This window comes from Zeus faber, assembly GCF_960531495.2.
Source record: "Zeus faber genome assembly, chromosome: 7".
NCBI classification, from domain to species: domain Eukaryota; kingdom Metazoa; phylum Chordata; class Actinopteri; order Zeiformes; family Zeidae; genus Zeus; species Zeus faber.
Window position 1 is genome coordinate 18179797 of NC_137203.1, and position 18892 is coordinate 18198688.

At 46.4% G+C, this 18892-nt stretch overlaps 1 protein-coding gene across 2 annotated transcripts; it reads right to left on the bottom strand.

Annotated features, from left to right (window-relative positions):
- Positions 1-78: 78 nt before the first annotated feature.
- Positions 79-16003, bottom strand: LOC307232502 (junction-mediating and -regulatory protein-like). Of its 2 annotated transcripts, none has more exons than XM_080003535.1 (10): positions 14780-16003; positions 12394-12567; positions 8074-8224; positions 6167-6336; positions 5705-5870; positions 4970-5139; positions 4734-4817; positions 3994-4086; positions 2905-3412; positions 79-2777 (listed from the first exon to the last, which is right to left on the bottom strand). In XM_080003535.1, exons 1-10 carry the CDS (start codon positions 15578-15580, stop codon positions 2467-2469), a joined length of 2628 nt encoding a protein of 875 aa, XP_079859661.1. In that variant the 5' UTR covers positions 15581-16003; the 3' UTR covers positions 79-2466. The 2 variants fall into 2 exon arrangements, with proteins under 2 accessions (XP_079859661.1, XP_079859660.1); XM_080003534.1 differs by having other exon boundaries at positions 80-2777; positions 3994-4089.
- Positions 16004-18892: the final 2889 nt, after the last annotated feature.

Below are 18892 nucleotides of genomic sequence, written 5' to 3' on the forward strand. Positions count from 1 at the left end.
TTTTCTTCTTTTCCTTGTCACAAGTTATTGACTCCCGCTCTTATTTCTCATTGAAAGAAAAAGACAAATCACAGCTTTTGGATCAAAATGTTTTATTAAACTGCAGGGAAAGGGTGTAAATAAAAAAATAAAAAAAAAGGTTTTAAGACAAATGATTGGGATAGAGGCAAACGGGTATTGTTAAAATAGTATGTATATACATGACTGTGTAAAAACAATATTGATTTTCAACAGCTGTTTTTAGAGAATCAAGTTCAGTGCGTCGCCCTTTTAGCTGTTTCTCTATGCGTGATATTGCACTTTCCTTGGGACTGACCTGCTTATTCGTGTTGAGGGTCATCTCGTCCCTCTTTATATTTCTAAAACGTCCACGTAGGAAATGTTCAGAGGGGAAAAAAAAACAGCAATCAACAAACAAACTGGTTATAGCTAATTATGATTTTAAATTCAAACACACCATACAGTGTTGCTTATGTCCGCTGACGACGGTAGAGTCACGGCCAACATGTGAGTTGGGTTTCCCATAAACGTCCTATCGCTGAGTTTATTTTGGATGCTAAGAACGAAGCTGAGATGAGGCGCTGGTGGGAGACGTGTCAGTTGAGGCCAGTCCAAGAAGCCGATGTGGAGCCAATTTGTAAATGTCCTTTAGTGTCCAGAGGGTGCTCATGGACCCCGTTAGGTACTATATTCGTCATCATAGCCTCCCTGCTTTACCAGCTACTTAAAAAAAAAACCCAACAAAAACAGAAGTTGTGATTGTACAGATAATCTGAGGTGCTTCATTGTTACTATGTGACGAAAGCGCAAGAGGGAAAGTTGAGGCCATACACGCATTCTGACTTGGGAATGTGAGTGTGCCAGCGCGTGCGTGCAGACGCACCACCTCGGCACGATGAGTACTAAAACTCTTGCTCTGCGCCTCTGCCAACTGAGTGGAGGTACGGAGAAGGAGGAGAGAGGCGGCGCAGCACGACTAAGGAGGCAGGGGGAACGCCATCGAGCAGGAGCTCCGGTTCCGCAGCCCACACTGCGCTCCCCTCCTACCGGGGCGAGGAAATCTAGCCTCCCACATATCAGCCGTCATTCAAATAACCGTGACTGCGGGAATAATGTGCCCACACGCGCTCGGCTTTTTTCGGAATCACCGACCCAGTCTGCCTGCATTGCACACGGACTGGAAGTTTTCCGGCGCAATGTGCATCCGTCGGTGGAGTTCAGCCGTGGAGCAGAGCATCTCGGCGGCCAACGCAGCGGTGCCTCCTCTCTGGGCCGCTAAGCCTCTCCTCCTCCGCTTGACCAGCTCCCCGTTCAGCGGGGATACTCGACACGCAGGAATCCAAAAGATAAGCCCATTGTGACATTCCATATCCCCCGCCAGCCCCGCCATATGCTGCTATCAAACAGATGGTCCAACACACAGCCTCGGAGAGAGAGAGAGAGTTAGGGGTTGGGGAAGGAAGGACACTGGGTTTAGAGAGGGAGAGAGAGAGTGAGAATGTGGGGGGGGGTGTCACGTAGACTAAAGGATTAATATTTTTCGTCTGGCGTGGTATTGTACAAACAGGGGTCAGGGTGCCGCCTACATACAGAGCAGACATGTATGGCATGTGTGGCAGCTATAAATAAGCATGAGAATCAGATGTGCGTTTCAAACCCCACTGAGGGGGTTCCATGGTGTAATGGTTAGCACTCTGGACTCTGAATCCAGCGATCCGAGTTCAAATCTCGGTGGGACCTGCTCCCTCCCCTGTTGGTTGTTTTGCATGACCCCTCGTTGTATTACCAGGGCCCTCCGACTGCAAGCCCGGGGGCCCACATCAACCTATTGCGACCCGCTACACTTTGTCTTTCCCTTCATCGCGGCTCCCCGAGGACAGGGAAAACCTGGGCAAAGGTGTCCTGAGTTCGAGAGCTCTTCTGATCCCCTTTCAGTGTACCCATCTATAGAAATATTACAGTCTCTCACGACTCAACTACGATGAAGAACGGATGGAAAAACTCACCATTCACAAAAGACAGGCATTTCACGCATTCAGATCTAAAAGTAACTATCAGTGCAGCGTGTTCATGTGCTGTGTCCGGACCAAAAAAGGGCCCGGAGCTTATACAGCACGTTGGAGATTTTAAAAACAAATAATCATGGCAAGATGGTTCCGATTAAGTTTATAAATACAGTAAAACAGTTGAAACAACACAAAAAGGAGTTATATTGTGGTGGATGTAGTGGCAAAGGGAGACATGATCATTGGAACATTTGGTGCTAGTGATGAGACACAGCGTGACTCAGGTCCTGGCACAGTGGCAGGGTACATAGGACTCACGCTGTGCGAGCTTGTGAGTGTGTGTCTCCTTCTGTCTGTGTTGGAGTGTGTGTTTGGGTACAGTACGACGCAGCAGTGCTGTACGGGAGCACGTTTTTCTTGTTGTTTTTGTTGACTTGTTTGTTTTTATACCATTTGACTCCTAGCTCTCCCAGTCGGGGCAGCCCAGCCCGTCGTCGTCGGACTCTGACTCGGGCGAAGCCTCCTTGATGCGGCGCAGTGCCTCGTGGATGCTCCTGGTCAGGGGGTCGGTGGAGGCTGGCAGCTCTCCCTCCTCCCTCCTCTCTCTGCTGGGGACTCGCCTCAGCTTCACCCCCTTGCGAATCTGGGCCAGGATGCTGTTGGCATCGTCGTCGCCGCCCTGGGTGGGGGGAGCTGGCCGCTGCTCCACCTTCCTGAGGTGGAAGCAGCCTCTCTTCAGCGAGGCCAGCACCTCGTCCATAGGAGAGCTCACTGGGTGGAGAAGAAATGGTTACAAGTCGCAGTTTGGACTGCTAACACTATAGACTAGGCCTGTTGTTATCCTGATCTGGTAACATGTTGAAAATGTTTTTAAAAGCCCTGCTCTAGAGTCTAATACCTCGGCTGTTGTGGGCCTCCAGCTCAGGAGTCTTCCTCAGCTTCTTCCTCGCACTGACCAGCTGGCTGCTGTCGAAGAAGCGAGGGACGAAGGGCCCCAGCAGGGACAGCGAGTGCTCCTCAGCCTGCGCTGCCCCACCGCCCTGTTGGCCCAGGCTCTCGCAGAGCGACAGCTCCTCCCTGGGGGGCGGCGGGGGAGGAGGGGGAGGTGGGGGAGGGGAGGAGATGGGGGACGCCAGCAGTGAGGGCAGGGAGCAGGGCGAGCAGGAGGAGTCCACGGGGCTGGGGGTGGGCACGGGGGTGTGCAGCGGGGGCAGAGGGGCCCTGGCGGGGGCGGCGACGGGCTGCGTGGTCAGCGTGGTGCCAGGGCTCGGGTCAGTCTGGACGCTGGTGCTGAGGCAAAGTGGCGGCTCTGCCACCCAGACCACACTCTCACTCCCTCGCTCTCTCCTTCGACTGTGGGCCACGCGCAGACGGGTGGACTTCAGGATGACCTGACCCGGGTAGCGCTAGGCAGGTTCAGAGACAAGAGAGAGCAATTGTCATTTTTTGGAGTTTTATCTTACTGGGGTCCAGGTTAAGGCGAGGGGATGCTGTCGATATTTTTTATGTCAAATGTGTGCTTGCGAAGCTCAATCGCTTCTTTTCATTATTTTTCATATCGGAGGTTTAATGACATTGACAGGTCTATATCGTATATCTAATAAAACGCCAATATGGGCCTGAACCTAAAAACACCAGTTTGAACTGCACTCTTGAGAAAAAGCATTATAATTAAACTTGACTGTGGCAGTTTCGCCTACCACCTGCCACACACAGAGACAGACAACGGGGTTGTAGACACACCAGTTTATTGACGAGAGTTGGCCAGTTGGAATAAGCCCAGGGTTAGATAGACATGTGTCATGACATGGGCTCCTCTCCTGAGTTAGTGTGGGGATGGGGGTTTACCTGTTGCTCGTTAGACCAAACAACGAACAACAGGTTTGCAGCCACACTGATCCTGGATCCCCAATTACCTAGACCCAGGACAGGTGTGGCTGCTCAAACCACACCATCCCCACACCACATTGACTAGCGTTGCACATACCTGTTTGAAAGTGCGTAGTCTGTCGAGAGTTCTCTGTCTCTCCTGACTAACTCTGCTATTTCTCCTCTCTTCATCCTCCTCTTCATCTTCCTTCTGCTGGTGAAAGGGATTTTCATCCAACTTTAGCAATTTGATTTGATTCTATATTGTGCCAAACCCGTTATTGTTGTTTGTTCCAATCTGGTTTCTCACATGCTGCATCATCTGAAACCTAGCAGGTCTCCATCGATGTATTCCATCGATGCATTCCATCTTGGAGATGTGATCCAACCACTAGGCATCTGCAAAGCTCAGCCCTTTGCCGCTGAAAGGCTATTGATCATGTGCCCAAGAGCACAATATTTTCATTGATACAACAATTCAAGGCCGCTGTTCCCTGTTTGCTAGTAGCAGGCAGCTTGACCTTGAAGACAAATTTGTTGGATAGTTTTATGAATATCGTTATGAATATTGTTTATGAATATCTATTTTTGGTTTCCCATAAAAAGAAACACCTCATAAGTGAATCATAAATTGCTCGTTCAATGATTCCTCAACGTGGTAGTCTAGCAAAATTACATGTTAGACAGTTTTCCCATTCTTTGCGGTCCGATCAGGACCCTTCAGACAACACAACACAACCAATAAAACAGTGGGAAAATGGTGGCACACCTTTAAGCGGGAATCTGGTAGATGGACTGAGAGAGGGCTGGAAAGACGAAGGCACACTGTAACATAAAAACCTAGAAACCCCTGTGTACCTGCGTTGCCCGATGAGATGGGGAGTCCTTCTGGCTGCCTTGGCCTTTCTGCTGCTTCTCACTGTGGTTGTTAACGCATATCTCCTAAAAAGGTAGGAGACAAGTCAACTCCCTGCTTCTAGTAATTATTTTTCACCTATTATTTTAGATCTGATTGAAATACGCCACTTAAAAGGCCAAGAGCCATCTCATCAACAGCGTAACGAGCCATTTTCACAGCGGAGTAAAGTGCCCACCCTCTTGTTTTTCAGGTAGGAGCGCTTGGTGCTGATGCGGCCCCTCCTGGCCTCGAGCTGTCGTGCGCTGATCTGGAGCCTCCTTAGCTCCTCTCGCTCTGCGGCGTCATCCTCGCCGATGGCATCAGGACTCTCATAGGTATCATAGTACACCACTTCATCCTGACGCTCTGGAAACATACGCACAACACACACATATACAATATATATTGTATGTATATTTGTTTGTTTATCTGATATCACACTATCAGATAAACAAACACAGGGGTATGAAAATAACAAAAAAAAACAAGACACACCACATACACACACATAGGGACAGTTGAATTATGCATCTGACAGATCCGGTAGTACACACGGTAGTAGGATTTTGTAATATAGTAGGTCATCTCTGAAAGCTGGTGATTCCCAGAATGCAGGCAAAACGAGGCAATATGACTGATTGCCAGGACTGGAAGATTAGCCTAAATAGCCAAATCTCTGAAGAGATTTGGCTATTGAAGTGCACGCACACACACGCACACGCACACACACCATGCCATTGCCAGGGTTAAAGCTTAATGTCTGGCTACAAGGACATTAGCACAAAAGACCAGCAGCCATCTCTCCACGTTTACAACGCAACACCTCGTTCCCATGGCATGCCATGATACTGGTAGAATTAACTCCAATCGTACCCTCTTTGTCATTTCAAACACATCAAACTGCTGAATGGTTTGTGGGGAGGTTCCACACCTGTCATCTGTCTGCGTACGCTGTCCAGCTGAGCGGTGAGCAGAAGCTCCTCACACTGCAGTATCTCGGCCTGGATGTCGTACAGCCGGAGCTGGAGCCCGTAGTACTGCACCTCCATGTGGTCCAGGCGTGCCATGGCATCCTCCCCGATGCTCAGCCTCTGCATCTGGCAGGCCGACAGGCAAGACAATCACCAGTTAAAGCCAAATGACGGGTTTCAGAGCCAGCACATTGTGATGGGTGAACCGTCACAATGTGATGGCTGCTATATATATTTTGAAATTAAGAGATGCACAAATGAGTCCCGGTATGTGTTTTTTTTCCGGTTTGGACTCATTTGAACCATACTACAGTAATTATCTTTTGTCTCTCTTTTGTCTCAAACTGAGTCCTTGTCTCAGTTTGAGACAAGGACTCATGAGATAAATGAAATCACAAGTCTGTGCGTGAGTGTGTTACCACCTCCTCTCGGAGTGTGTGTTTTTTCTGCTCCAAACAGATCTCCCTGGCTCTCTGGAGCTGTAGGGTTTCCTTGGCAACCGAGTAGCGCAGCCTCTCCATTCGTCCCACTGCAGCCGTCCAGGCAGCCTTGCCAAACTTACGCTGGTCCACCTTCATGCGGTCGTAGACGCCTACAGGAAAAAACATTGCGCCCAGTGGGTGGCTGATTCCCATCTTACACTGGGTCACCGAGCCAAACCAAAATGATCAAATCAGCTCTGTCTGGTATTTAAGAGTTGGAGTAGTATTACAAGCTAGAAGTCTTTTCATCCACACTTCATAGCGGTATTTTTTTGTTCCATATGGTCTCAAAGAACCCAGGATTTCTTTAGGGAGCTAAGAGATACACCCATTGGATGTTGGGTATTCCTCTACAGACTACAACCTCGCCTGTTCCAGTGTGAGTTTGGAGTCCCTCACATGCATGTCCAACGTCGTCCAACGTTTGACATGGTACACCTCCAGTTGCTTGTCTCCCTCTTCTCTGCATTTCATGCACTCCACTCGGGTGGAGGAGATCAAACTCTCAACACCTCAACCCTACACTCACACCAGTGGTGCATTGTAGTTAGTCCAAAATACATCTAATGTTGCATTGCCATGTTCTTTGCTAATATATTCATTGTGGGGTGGACATTTTTATTGTAATAAAGAGTTAAATAGCAGTAATTAACATCAGCAAAATGTCTCTGCAAGCATTTCTGGCAATGACTGCTGGCAATGCCTTTAATACCAACTAATGTACAAAGTCACTTAGGATGTGTCTGCTACATGGCATGATAAATGCAAAGATAAAACACTTAAACGGTTGATGAGAAACACTGAGATAAGCAGGAATGTGTTTTGGGCTGACCCTGCAGGAGGCATCATGATAGCTCTGATCAATAGGTTGTCCTTGTTTCTTCCTGTTGCTGTCAAAGGCAGAGCTGTCTGTCGACGCTGTCCCGTCAATACCCAATCTCATCAGCCATTGCTTTAAAACCATACACTGGTCAATACCACCTCACTAATGCACTGTGTGTGTGTGTGTGTGTGTGTGTGTGTGTGTGTGTGTGTGTGTGTGTGTGTGTGTGTGTGTGTGTGTGTGTGTGTTTGTGTGCGTGTGTGTGTGTGTGTTTAAATGAGGATGTGATTGAATGTGTGCAATCTATGAGAGATGATCGGGTGGTCACTATTTTAGATTAACTATCATTTATACATTTCTGTATAAATGATATGCTTTTATGAAACAGTTTTAACATAGAATCTGTAAAACCACAATAGAATAAAACAAGACTCATTACAACGGTATGCAGAGGAAAAATCATTGAAATACATACAGTATATGTAACTACAGTATAATGGGAGGAATCTCTGTCTGTCTGTCTGTCTGTCCTTCGATTATCATGTCCTTCGTTTATCTCGACAGCCGTTCATCTGATCTACTTCACACTTGCCAGGTGTATTCCTGCCCAAGGACGTGCAGTGTCGATTTTGGTGCAATTTAGACACATGGCACCTGTAATAATAAACTTTCAATAAACAGCAAACATGGAGAGAGGGTGGGCAGGGTTTCAGGGCTCCGCGACTACTTTAACCTGGCGGTTTCATCTTCCATTGTGGCACACAGGACTGAATTATTGACATTTTGTTGAACTGCACCATTAAAATGTCTGAGAAAGTCTTACATTTTGCACGGGCATGCATAAGAAAGTCTTCTGAACGGTCATGCTAAGGGCTGAATCATTGACATTTGTTCAACTGTCCCATTAAAATGTCTTAGAAAGTGTGCGTTTTAATTTTGAAAAACATTTTGCACGGGAATGCACTGGTATTGAGAATATACCTTTATAATAAAGAATGAATTAGGGTAGGAGTGAGCACCATACCTTTCTGAGCCCTGGCAGTGACTTCAAAGTATTTGACAGTGAACTCCTGGATGTTGAGGACCGCCTCCTGAGCCTTTTTCTGCCAATCACAACCTTCCTTTTGGAGAGCCTCAATGCGCCTCGGGCCCAAGTAATCATTCTCTATTGAAATCTGTAAAGAGGGAGATGGATGCAGATTACCGCCTTTTGTGAGTGCCATCAAAGAGGGTTGCATTTGCTTCGGCGATCATCTGAAAATATACAGCCATGTTCATTTACAACAAGGTCAAGATTCATTTAGAGATATGACAGTAATTTTCCTAACTGTACAAAGCTACACCATCAAACAGCTCCACATTGTACAGCAGGCCTGTAGAGGGAGCTAAGCCCCTATACAGGGGACTCACAATCAACACACACGCACACATGCGTCAGCATGACTACACAAACAGTGTTTCTAGCTTTTGTTCTTCTAGCTTTTCAGCCCTACTTACTCCACCAGTAACTTCATAATGATCAGTGGCTGTTTTGTAGGAGTAGAACATTTTGAGGCATCTTAATCACTTATTTCTACACAATAGCACAAATTTATTTTCACATTTTCTGTGTTATAAATACATATATAAATACATTTATACTGGCATTTGGCAAAGAGTGGCAGAATGAATTGTCATATTGTATGGTAGGTTTGTAAGTATGGTTGTAAGTCAAAGCAGTGTATAATCTTTAGCAGAGGGTTGGGGTTCACTGTGTTATCAGCGTCCCTCACCTTTGGATAAAGACATCATAGACAGAGGATGTCACCCCTCCTCACCCCTGTATCATCAAGGTTTATGTCAATGTCTTACTTTGTCATACCAGTATGACATATATAATTCCATCCCAATTAAGAGAAGTAAAGCAGAGTGGTAAAGCACCACGTGAATATAGTTTCAACCCCCTCCCATTACCGCAAATTCAAAAGATATTTGTCGTATATTGTCTTTGTCTAACACTGTTCCCATCTCCTGCCTTGACATCCAATAAAAGCCAACCCTAGATGTTTTGACCAATGTGATCCAGCATCAAGACACACACAGAAGATGTTTGATATGAATGTTTGAATGGCCTGTAGAACAGTCATTACACTTTTTTTTTTGTGGAGTTTATAACTTATGTATGGCAATTATACATTCTCACAGTGTTTTTTTCCGCATCTTTTGGAATGGCTGATATCTGCTAAAATAATACACTGTGCACCCGAAGCACACAACGATTGTTGAATGGAGAAAACATCTCTCCTCTGCCACAGTGGATGAACTGTGGGAACAGAGTGTGCACCAGTCAACTGTCTTACTTTATAGCCGGTGAGTGGAGCTGCTGGAGGCCTTACATGGTCAAAGAATAACAGCCTCCATCCTCTTTGCTGTGCTAATGTGGGTCAAGCGTCACCGTGTCAGACAATGGTGCATTCATTTACTCAAGTTCATATACGTAAAATCAAAACTGCTACAGATTCAAGAATTGTTCTCTTTGTAAAATTTGTTTAAAACTAAGGAGATACAGATTGTATTGTTTGTCCCACTTATGAAATATGCCTATGAAAATATATGTATTTAGAATACTTTATAAAAAGCAAATAAAAAACGTTTTTGAGCTGTAAACCCCTTAAACAAAGTAATCTTTATGAATTGTATCTGACCAATGCCACACCAAATTAAAGGGTTTTGAAAAATAGATCAGTGCAGAGATTTCACTTTTAAAGATAAATATCAATGATATATATATAATTATTTGCTTGCCTTTTTCTATATGATGAACTACTATAACTTTAATGCACTAAAAGGTTTGTTGCTATTGTCAAACTTTATGACTAGAAACAACGAATGCAAAGGGAGGAAGACAAGGCTGCATGTGAGCTGTCGCCGCAACAAGCGGCGCGGGTAGAACCGGACAGGTGTGAATACCACACCCGGCTCTCGCACCTCCCGAGGGGGTTCCATGGTGTAATGGTTAGCACTCTGGACTCTGAATCCAGCGATCCGAGTTCAAATCTCGGTGGGACCTGCCCATGTTTTCGTTCTGACCCTTGCAGATTATTTTGGCTGAACCCCTACAGAGGTTCGCTGTGCTCACACATGTGTTGGCGTTGTCATGGAAACAACGGTTCAAAACCCGGGTGACAGCGCAGCGACGGGCGTGCGCTGAGCAACATGAGATACCGGTGGTAGTAAATTAAGCAACGTGGTTTTCTGCTGCGTGAGAAAGGTGAAACTATAACTCCCTTCATGGCCAGTTTGTTAATTATCAGGCGTACTGATAAACTGAGTCTTTATATTAGTTCAGAAGTTATTTGAGGTTTTCAGCCGCAAGTTTGCAAGAGTTCGGGGGGGGGCTGTGTAACTTTTTTTGTTTGTATTAGTATAGCATGTAGTTTATATATTAGTCTGCGCAGAACCTCACCAGAACAAACTCCTCGTATATAAATGTACCCAGCGGAATAGTACTGTGTCCTTGTACGGTGGGCATTGCATGATTCTTTCAAACCACACCACGTGAAGACATTTCAGAGAGCGTCAGCAACGACTGAAAGCTTATTCTCTATCTCCCTTACTGTCTTCGGTCCGAGGTGGTTTTCAACAAGCCCTGCAAGGTCCACCCAGAAAATTTGAATTGGCTAGAAAATTGCTAAATGAAATCCTAATGTCCTAGTAGTCTGAAATAAATGATTTCCATAAGTGACAAGAGTTAGGATTTTTTGTATGGACATTTTAACCGTTGTAAATTGAGTTGGGAGGAGTCACTTTAGCTACGTCTATTTTCAAATGAATGCCAACGCATTTCCACCTATGCAGATGACAAATGTGTTCAGTGACACATGAGCTCACACAAAAAAGCAGAGCTCACAGATGAGCTCTGCTTTTGGTGACCAGATTCTCGATGGATCTTTGCCACGCCCACGCCTGTATTTATAGCTTTCAGGTCGCAATCGGATCACCTGGGATGCATTTTAATGGCAGGTCTGAACTGGGTCTGCGAGCATTTACTTATAGACTTCAGCTGTGAGCGCTCGCTGACATTACTTTGCCCTCCATATTTTCATCTATATTAGTTGCTTTGTTGACGCAGTGTTTGCCAGGGGCAGGCTGGCCCAGCAGTAAACCCTTCGGCCCAGACACAACATGACTTATTCATGTGCCTGTGAGACTGCAGGGAACTGGAGATGCATGGGGCTGTGTTCCGTCTCCGGGTGTGTCATTCAAGCCCCAACCACCAATTCCCCCGAAGTATTTCAAACCATGACAAGGGCAAAAAAAAAAACTATGAGACTGAGATGATGTTGCGCAACTTGCAGATGAACTGAAATCATAATTTGAAAACCTATAAAAAAAAAATCAGGTCGTTAGCATGTTCACTAGAGGGATTCTCACTCCTATGTAACCGTATTGCACAGCACTGTGATGCAGAGGACTCATTATTACTGAGGGGTGCAGTGTGAGTCAATAAGCTAAATATAAAAATGTCGTCAGCACTGCAAGGATATTGCACAAAACCTCTCCGCCATTCATTCATTCATTTATACTTTAGACATCCTCTGTCTAATGATGCCTCATGTCCATTCATTTATTAAACATCCTCTATTTTCTCAAATGCAAAATAATGCACAATATTTTTGAGGGCTGAGTGCCACATTGTTAAAACAATGACCTACAGGCTACGGACAACAGACAGTTATTCCGCTTTTTATTCCAATTATTTTATTATCGCAATAATTGATGCAAATGCAACATATATTTGCAAGAGCTTGCAATTTTGCTCAATTGTTTTGACTTTTTCACATGAAATGGTTAAATCAGCATTCCTTGTGAGTGCATGTTGAATTGAAAGTTTATTTTATAGATTACTGGAACCCAAGCAAAAGCATGGTATCTACAAAATCCCAGAGGAACTGACATACATATAAATAAGGCAGAGCTTCCCTATTTTTGGAGACATGAGAATCTCCCTATTGTCTTTTATGAGTGGATGAGGATGTGTTGTTGGCATAATATGTGGGGGGTAAAAATACAAGGCTGAATAGCCAACCACAAAACCAAGCAGCCAGAACAGACAAGATTTAAATAAGCCTCTAACCCAGAAATAGATCCCACTCATTTCCCATCTTCTACAAAGAATATGACAGGCTGAAAGATACAAGACCAGACACAAGAGAAGGATTTCACCAGGCCAGGATTTTGACCTCCATTTGGATTTTTGTCCTCACTGTCCTTTCGAGCTGTGGTTGTTTTTTTTCCCGCATTTGACGTCCGCACATTTCCTGTGCGTGTATGTGTGCATCCATCATTGCATTCTTGTGGTTACCTTGATCTGCTGCCTGCGTAGCATGGCTAGCTCCCTCATGTCTCTGAAGGGCTGCAGCAGGTACTGGTAGAGCTGTGTTGAAGCCTCCAGGAGGGTTCCGTAGGCTTGGTCCTCCTCTTCGTACACTGCCAGCAACTCCACCATGCTGTCCATGCTCCTGTGTTTCTCCAGCAGCTGAAGAGCAAAATAACATCACTCTGGGCATTGTCCTCATCTTACATGTGATTTAAAAATGACCAGAGATCCCCTGTAATGCCAAGATGGTTCTAGGACTACAGGGGTGTTACCTGATTAGCTTGCTTCATACATTATCATAAATATACTCCCTTTGTCCCAAGCCTTTATGTCATCAGATGTTGACACACACACACACCAAAAGTAGGGAACCACCAAAACGCTTTCTTCAGTGCCACTAAGCAGTTAATGGAACACCCTTTCTGACTGGTATTGAGGTCAGGTGATTGCTTGGGGCGTAAATAAAAGGGGCAGACGTCTGAGTGTTCTCTCCGTGAATAAGCCGTGGGTGCAACAGGCAACGTCCTTTCTGCTGAGAATACAATCAATACTTGCACACGTTTTTGTCGGACGGACAGAAAAACCCTGGAGGCTACCAGCAAACACTGAAACAGCCACTAACCCTCAAATGGAGAGGGGATGATCAATACGCCTGAATGTCGATGTACGCGGACATGTTTGAGCAGAAGAGACAGCCTCAAAAGAGCCTCTGGTCGAATGAGTGCCGTTGTGACTTTGTTTGAATTGACTGCACCGCTCTGATATTGTAGAGTAGACACGCACATATGAGATAAGCACTTCATATTTCCTGAGGAATAAGCTTTTTTCAGTCAAACAGGAAATCTGTTATTGGCCTTTATTGAAACAACAGATGAGCTTGTGTCGCCCGGTGAAGACTGTGAGACCGGCGCTGTTTGACTGTATGAGTTCAGGAAGGCCAGTTAGGCAGTTTCCTGTTTCTGCTTTTCATTCTCTCTTACCATTGTGGGTTGTAGGGTGTGTGTGTGTGTGTGTGTGTGTGTGTGTGTGTGTGTGTGTGTGTGTGTGTGTGTGTGTGTGTGTGTGTGTGTGTGTGTTTATATCAGGGATTTTTTTTGGGCTTCCATTTAGTTGAGCATGCCAGAGCATAATGTCTTGAGCATCTTTGCATTCTTGACAGAAAAATGACCTGCTGCAAACACTGTTAACAGTATATATAGCGGCGGATGCATAACGCAAATACATTGAATGTTCCTCATCAAGTGTCAGTTAAACAAAGTAGTAAATGTGGATTGTTTAACAAAATAACCTCACCGATTACCACTTGTGAAAATTTGTTTGACTAGGTCTCATAATTCCTTGAAAAACATGACTGCGGTTGTGGGTGGGGAAATACTAAGTAATAATCAGCATCAGCAATAATAGCTCACCCTCTTCACCTAAAATCCCACTCATTCTACCTGTCCTCAGCAACTAGACAGACAGACACAGACACAGAGTAAGAGACCATTACTGACCCAACACTTGATAATATGGAAGCTGAAGCTTTAACATTTTAAACACAGCAATTGGCACTGATGTTATTAAAATAACTGCATAGAGTATAAACAATGAAGAATGTTTCTGAATAATTTACAACCGAAAATGGCCATGGCCTTGATAATCAGTCAAACAGTGCCTAGTCAGTATCTTTAATACTTCTGGTCTCCAGCATTATGACTTGGCACGCCATTCTGGCAAATAGTCAGATACAATCAAGAGAATGACAGTTCTGGAAACCTGCCCAATTGTGTTGACGTTCTGTGTTGTGGTGGTTATGCACTTCTCAGCTGTGTAAACTGCAGCATGTGGTAGATGCTGGATGGGACAATGTTCCAAGAAACATATATTGTTCACACCAAATAATCACAGAATGTTACCAGCCAGAGAATAACTCAAATAATAGTTTGAATAACCCGCCTCACTTTGTCTGACAGACCTCCTAAATATACCAGTGTAAGAAAAAGCCAATTTGTCTCGTTTACTTAGCACCTCCTTAACTCATGACTATACAGTCTGGTTCTGCTTTGGATGGTTTCATACACCCCCAAGATCAATGACATGCCTGCATATTCTCAAGGTAAGAGGTCTTCGCTGTTGACAATGATGTGGTAGATCTTGGGAAAGATCAGGCGTAAGGGCAGATGTGAGGGGGCTGCCCGAATACTTTTTCTTTGATACGGTTACTAATTCCAAAAAAGCTGATGGAAATTGATCGCCTGGTATCTTGTTTGGAGCACCTTATCACTTTAAAATCGAACTATATTCAGGCTGCAGGAAGCACTGGGGGGGGGGGGGGGGGGTTCAGGTGGCCAGGCAGAGGACGCTGATGGAAAGATGCTGCAGCTCTCACCTGCTGCAGGTGCCTTCTTGTCCGGCTGAGCGCCTCCTCGTACCCGGACTGCCTCAACTCACTCAGGCTCTCGTAGTACTCATCTGGATCGTCGCTTTCTGTGAACAGAATTTGGGACAGAATCTTCCAGCCGCACGTATCGAGGGCGTGGCCCAGGTACACCTGTAACCTGTAGCACAGGTCGTCCATCTCGGGCTGGGAAACCGACTCCGCGGGGCCGAACAGCACCGTCCACAACCCGGCCGGTTCCTCCGGGAAGAGCGGGAGGCAGGGCTCCAGGTCGGAGTTGACCGAGCACAGCTGCAGGTGCACGGTGCGCAGGTCCAGGAAGGAGAAGAGTCCGGCCCAGCTGCAGTCCTCCCGGCCCAGACCGTCCAGCTCCTCCGGGTCCAGGGTGTCCGCCGTGGGGGAGACGGGGTCTCTGGGCGACTCCAGAGGTTCCCCGTCGGGGCTGACCGGAGAGGCCGTTGGCGTCTTCCTCGCCGCCGTGGATGGAGATTTCGCCGTGGAGCAGACGCCTCTGCCCGTCGCCCCCTTGCGCGGGCTCCTCGCCGCTGTATCCTGAACGGGACTACTTTTGGGCCATTTTGTTTTATCCTCCCGGGCCGCAGCCTCCACCACGGGGTCCCTTCCGAGGCTCCGCCGCTGCACCGTCCGGTCGTGGCACGTCACGGCGAATTTACCCTCCACCTCGTTCCACGCGACGATAAAAACAAATTTGTGTTTTTCCTTCCCCTCGAAGGCGTTGGGTCGAACGGCCACCCAGCCCGACTCCAGCCCGTCCTCCATGGTGAAAGACATGGTGACAGAAGCACCGAGCCGGATGCGGGAAAGAAAGAAAGAGGGGGGGGGGGGGGGGGGGGACAAAACCTTGCAGAAGCAATAACAACAACGTTACCAAGTTAGTGTTACGGAGTGGTAACTACGGAGAAGATACACAAAGCTGTCCGACGAAGCGGCGTCCCGGACGGCGGGGCTGGGGCGGGTGGCGGGGTGGGGGAGCCATTCGTTTAACGGCTCCAGCTGTCAGACGGGCGTCGTTATTATTCCCTCGACTGGATAGCCTCCTCTCAAGCGGAGAACGGTGTTGGAGACCTGGCGACATCTTTTACAAAAAAACATCAAATAAAATAGATAGATTAAAAAAAAAAGCCGTAGCTGCGAACGCCCAGTTCTTTTGGTGCGTTTGTTGTTCAACCACAGCCGTTCGTCCGGGGGAAGGCGCATCCCGAAGGGAACGCAGCGGTTCCCCGCAGGTTTCTTCCCGTCGCAGACTCAATAAGGACGAACCGGAGCAGCGGCGCGTAGCGGCGTGACGACGTCAGGGGCCCAGCGGGGCGGGCGGCCGGCGCCGTGTAAACACAGTTTTAAACGCCCCACGCTTCCAGGGTCTGGGCGCTGATACGTAGCATTAGGTGAGGGGGAAAAAAGAACGTTCCAGGGTCTATGCGACTTATTACATTCTGATTATATTTTCAAGGATTCTTTTTATTATATATTTTACTTATAATATTTACAATAATAATAATTTATTAGTAGTAGTATTTATTCACTGCCTTTCACTTCTTGCGCCTGCCCAATCAATGCACATACATAACGCAAATACACTCACTTTTCAATATGTGTTATAAAGCACATGCTAAATAAGGATTTTATTTTTATCTTTCCCCCCCCCACATTTTCTTGAACCTTGAATAAACTGGTGAGAACCAAAAACACTTTGTGGGATCAGCCATGGGGTGACTCACTGAGGTGACGTCATCTACTCTTCAAAATCGATTTTCTCTGTTGAAATACGCGATACAAAAAAAAAAAAAAAACCCGCAGCAGTGAAATAACAAGAAAGTAATGACAGGTGTACCTCAACAAAGGAAGATACAGCCTTTGTGGCTTTACCATAGAAAGGAATGTCGGGCCCCAAAGTCTAGACGGTCTAGACCCCGCGGCCAGGCCACAGAATTTTGAAGTGTAGATGGCGTGACTGTAGTGGTGATTCCCAGGTTATGTCAGATGTTTTGCATGAATCCAGTGGGTATTCATCCGAGCATCGTGAGAACCCATGATGACTCAAGGAGCACAGCAGGGAATTCTCTTCGTCTGCAAAAAAAACCCCCGCACCCTTGGATGAAAAAGGTCCCTCTTCTGCCCTCACCACACGTATGTTTACAGCAAGCTGAACACTCTCCCATAAAGTACCCAAGACGGGAGCTGACTTTAAGTGCTTTTAATGGTTGTGGTGTAAAACTGTGGAACGGCACAAAAATGCGCAGATTAACAATCAATCTCTACGCAAATGCAAAATAACTCTTATACTGTGGGCATACACAAATAAACGTACAGATTCTGCTTCCTCGAGGGCAATAACAATGCGGACGGAAGGATATGCCACAGATGTGCTGCTTTACCGGATTATCCGACTGGCTGATTTATGATGTCATAGCATAACGACATCGCAAAGTCGATTGGGACGTCATGGCGCTGTGATGTCACAATGCCGATTAGAGGGGACAGAACTAAAGTACAGATGACGCACATGATGGTAAACTTACTTGACAAAAAAGACTATTCTGATTCTGATTCTGAATCTGATTCTGATGCATATAAACAGCCAGTACGCAGCACCAAACTTCATTCTTTGTAAGAGGCGAGATCTTGATGAAGGTATTTTGGAGAGAAAGAACACTGGCATCTGGCGTCTGGCATCTCTTCACAGTTCCTTGCCTTGGTGTCGTTGGACAGAAGGAGGAGGGCCTCCGAGACAGGTCTAAGGAACAGCCTCTCTGTAGCGTCCCTGCTGAACCTAGCTTCAGTCTTCTTTAGTTTCCAGTCGTCGCTGCGAAAGGGTTTTGTAACAAGGCCAAGAGGCCAGTCGTTCCTCTTGGCTTGGTTGTCCCGCAGAAGGACAAGATACCCTTCCTGCATGTTTGCTGCTTCTACAGCTGCGGCATCACTGCAGGTCACTGATATACTCCCAATTCCATCGTTCCCAAAAGGTGTTAGCTAGGCTCTGGACTTGTTGCCACGAACGTCTCAAGAGGTCACTCATTGAACTGGCCCAGAGGTAGTGGAGGTGTATCGACCTTCTGGGTAAGCAGAGGAGTTAGTGTGGCTGAGAAGGTGTATCCTTTATACACGGTGCTTTTTTGTTTTGTTCAAAAAAGTAAAGTAAAATAAAATACATATAAAGTAAAAACACAATGTTTTTATGTTTGTTTGTATTTTATTTGACTCTGTTTTTTCTTGCAGGAACGGAGCACAGGGACAATTGTGCCTGTGGTAACAGACCAAGGGCCAAACACATCTAGCCCTACTAGGTATGTGAAGGGAGGGTCTATGCTTAAGTGATCAGTAGGCAGGTCGGCCATCTTCTGCTCTCCTGTTTTGCCACGTACTTTTGACAGGTCACGCAGTTGGAGAATGGGCTGCTGACGGATTGCCTTCCTCAACGACCCAAAATCCAGCTCCTTCAGTGAAGTGCCAGACTTGGTGCTGAACCTGAGCGAAACTTCTTGGAAGTGATTGGCAATGTGGTGATGTGGTGCCTGCCAGAAACAGGTACCAGATGGGATTTGGCTGAAGTGACTTCTGCTTTTGTCAGATAGCTTCCAACTCTAATGAGACCATGCGGGTCGAGGAAGGGGCAGAGTTTGCTAAGTGGACGTTGTTTGGGAACAGGCTTTCCCCTCTAGATGCAGTTGATCTCCTCTTCTTAGACTATGTTCTGCACACTGAGAATTATCCAAGCCTTTGGTCAAGCTGCTCTTTGGATAGAGGCCTGCTGCAGATGTGCAAGCCATGACAGAGGGCTGTTCTTAGATGCTTTGGCAAAGAAGTAAGCGATGTGTGAGAGCCGGGCCATGACTCTTAAGAGAGATCTCCAACCAGACAAACGTTCAAAGTGCGCACTGCCAAGCCTGGCTGAACGACATGTGATGCAGACAGTAACTCCAGGATGCAACTCCACATCAGTTCCAGGGTTAATGAGCTTAAGTCTTTGTCGGGTGGTCGACTCTCTTGTGTCTCCGTGAGGAAAGCAGGTCCAGTTAGCCAAGAGGAGAGAGATAACTGACTGGCTGAGGCAGCTCTTGTACCATGATCAGCAGGGGTTTAGAT

Coding starts and splice junctions, on each gene's coding strand:
- LOC307232502 (XM_080003534.1), bottom strand. CDS start 15,580: ATGTCTTTCACCATGGAGGACGGGCTGGAGTCGGGCTGGGTGGCCGTT. Junction 12,568..14,779: donor CAAGAAGGCACCTGCAGCAG/GTGAGAGCTGCA, acceptor TTTGCTCTTCAG/CTGCTGGAGAAACACAGGAG. Junction 5,140..5,704: donor CGTACGCAGACAGATGACAG/GTGTGGAACCTC, acceptor GTATGTTTCCAG/AGCGTCAGGATGAAGTGGTG.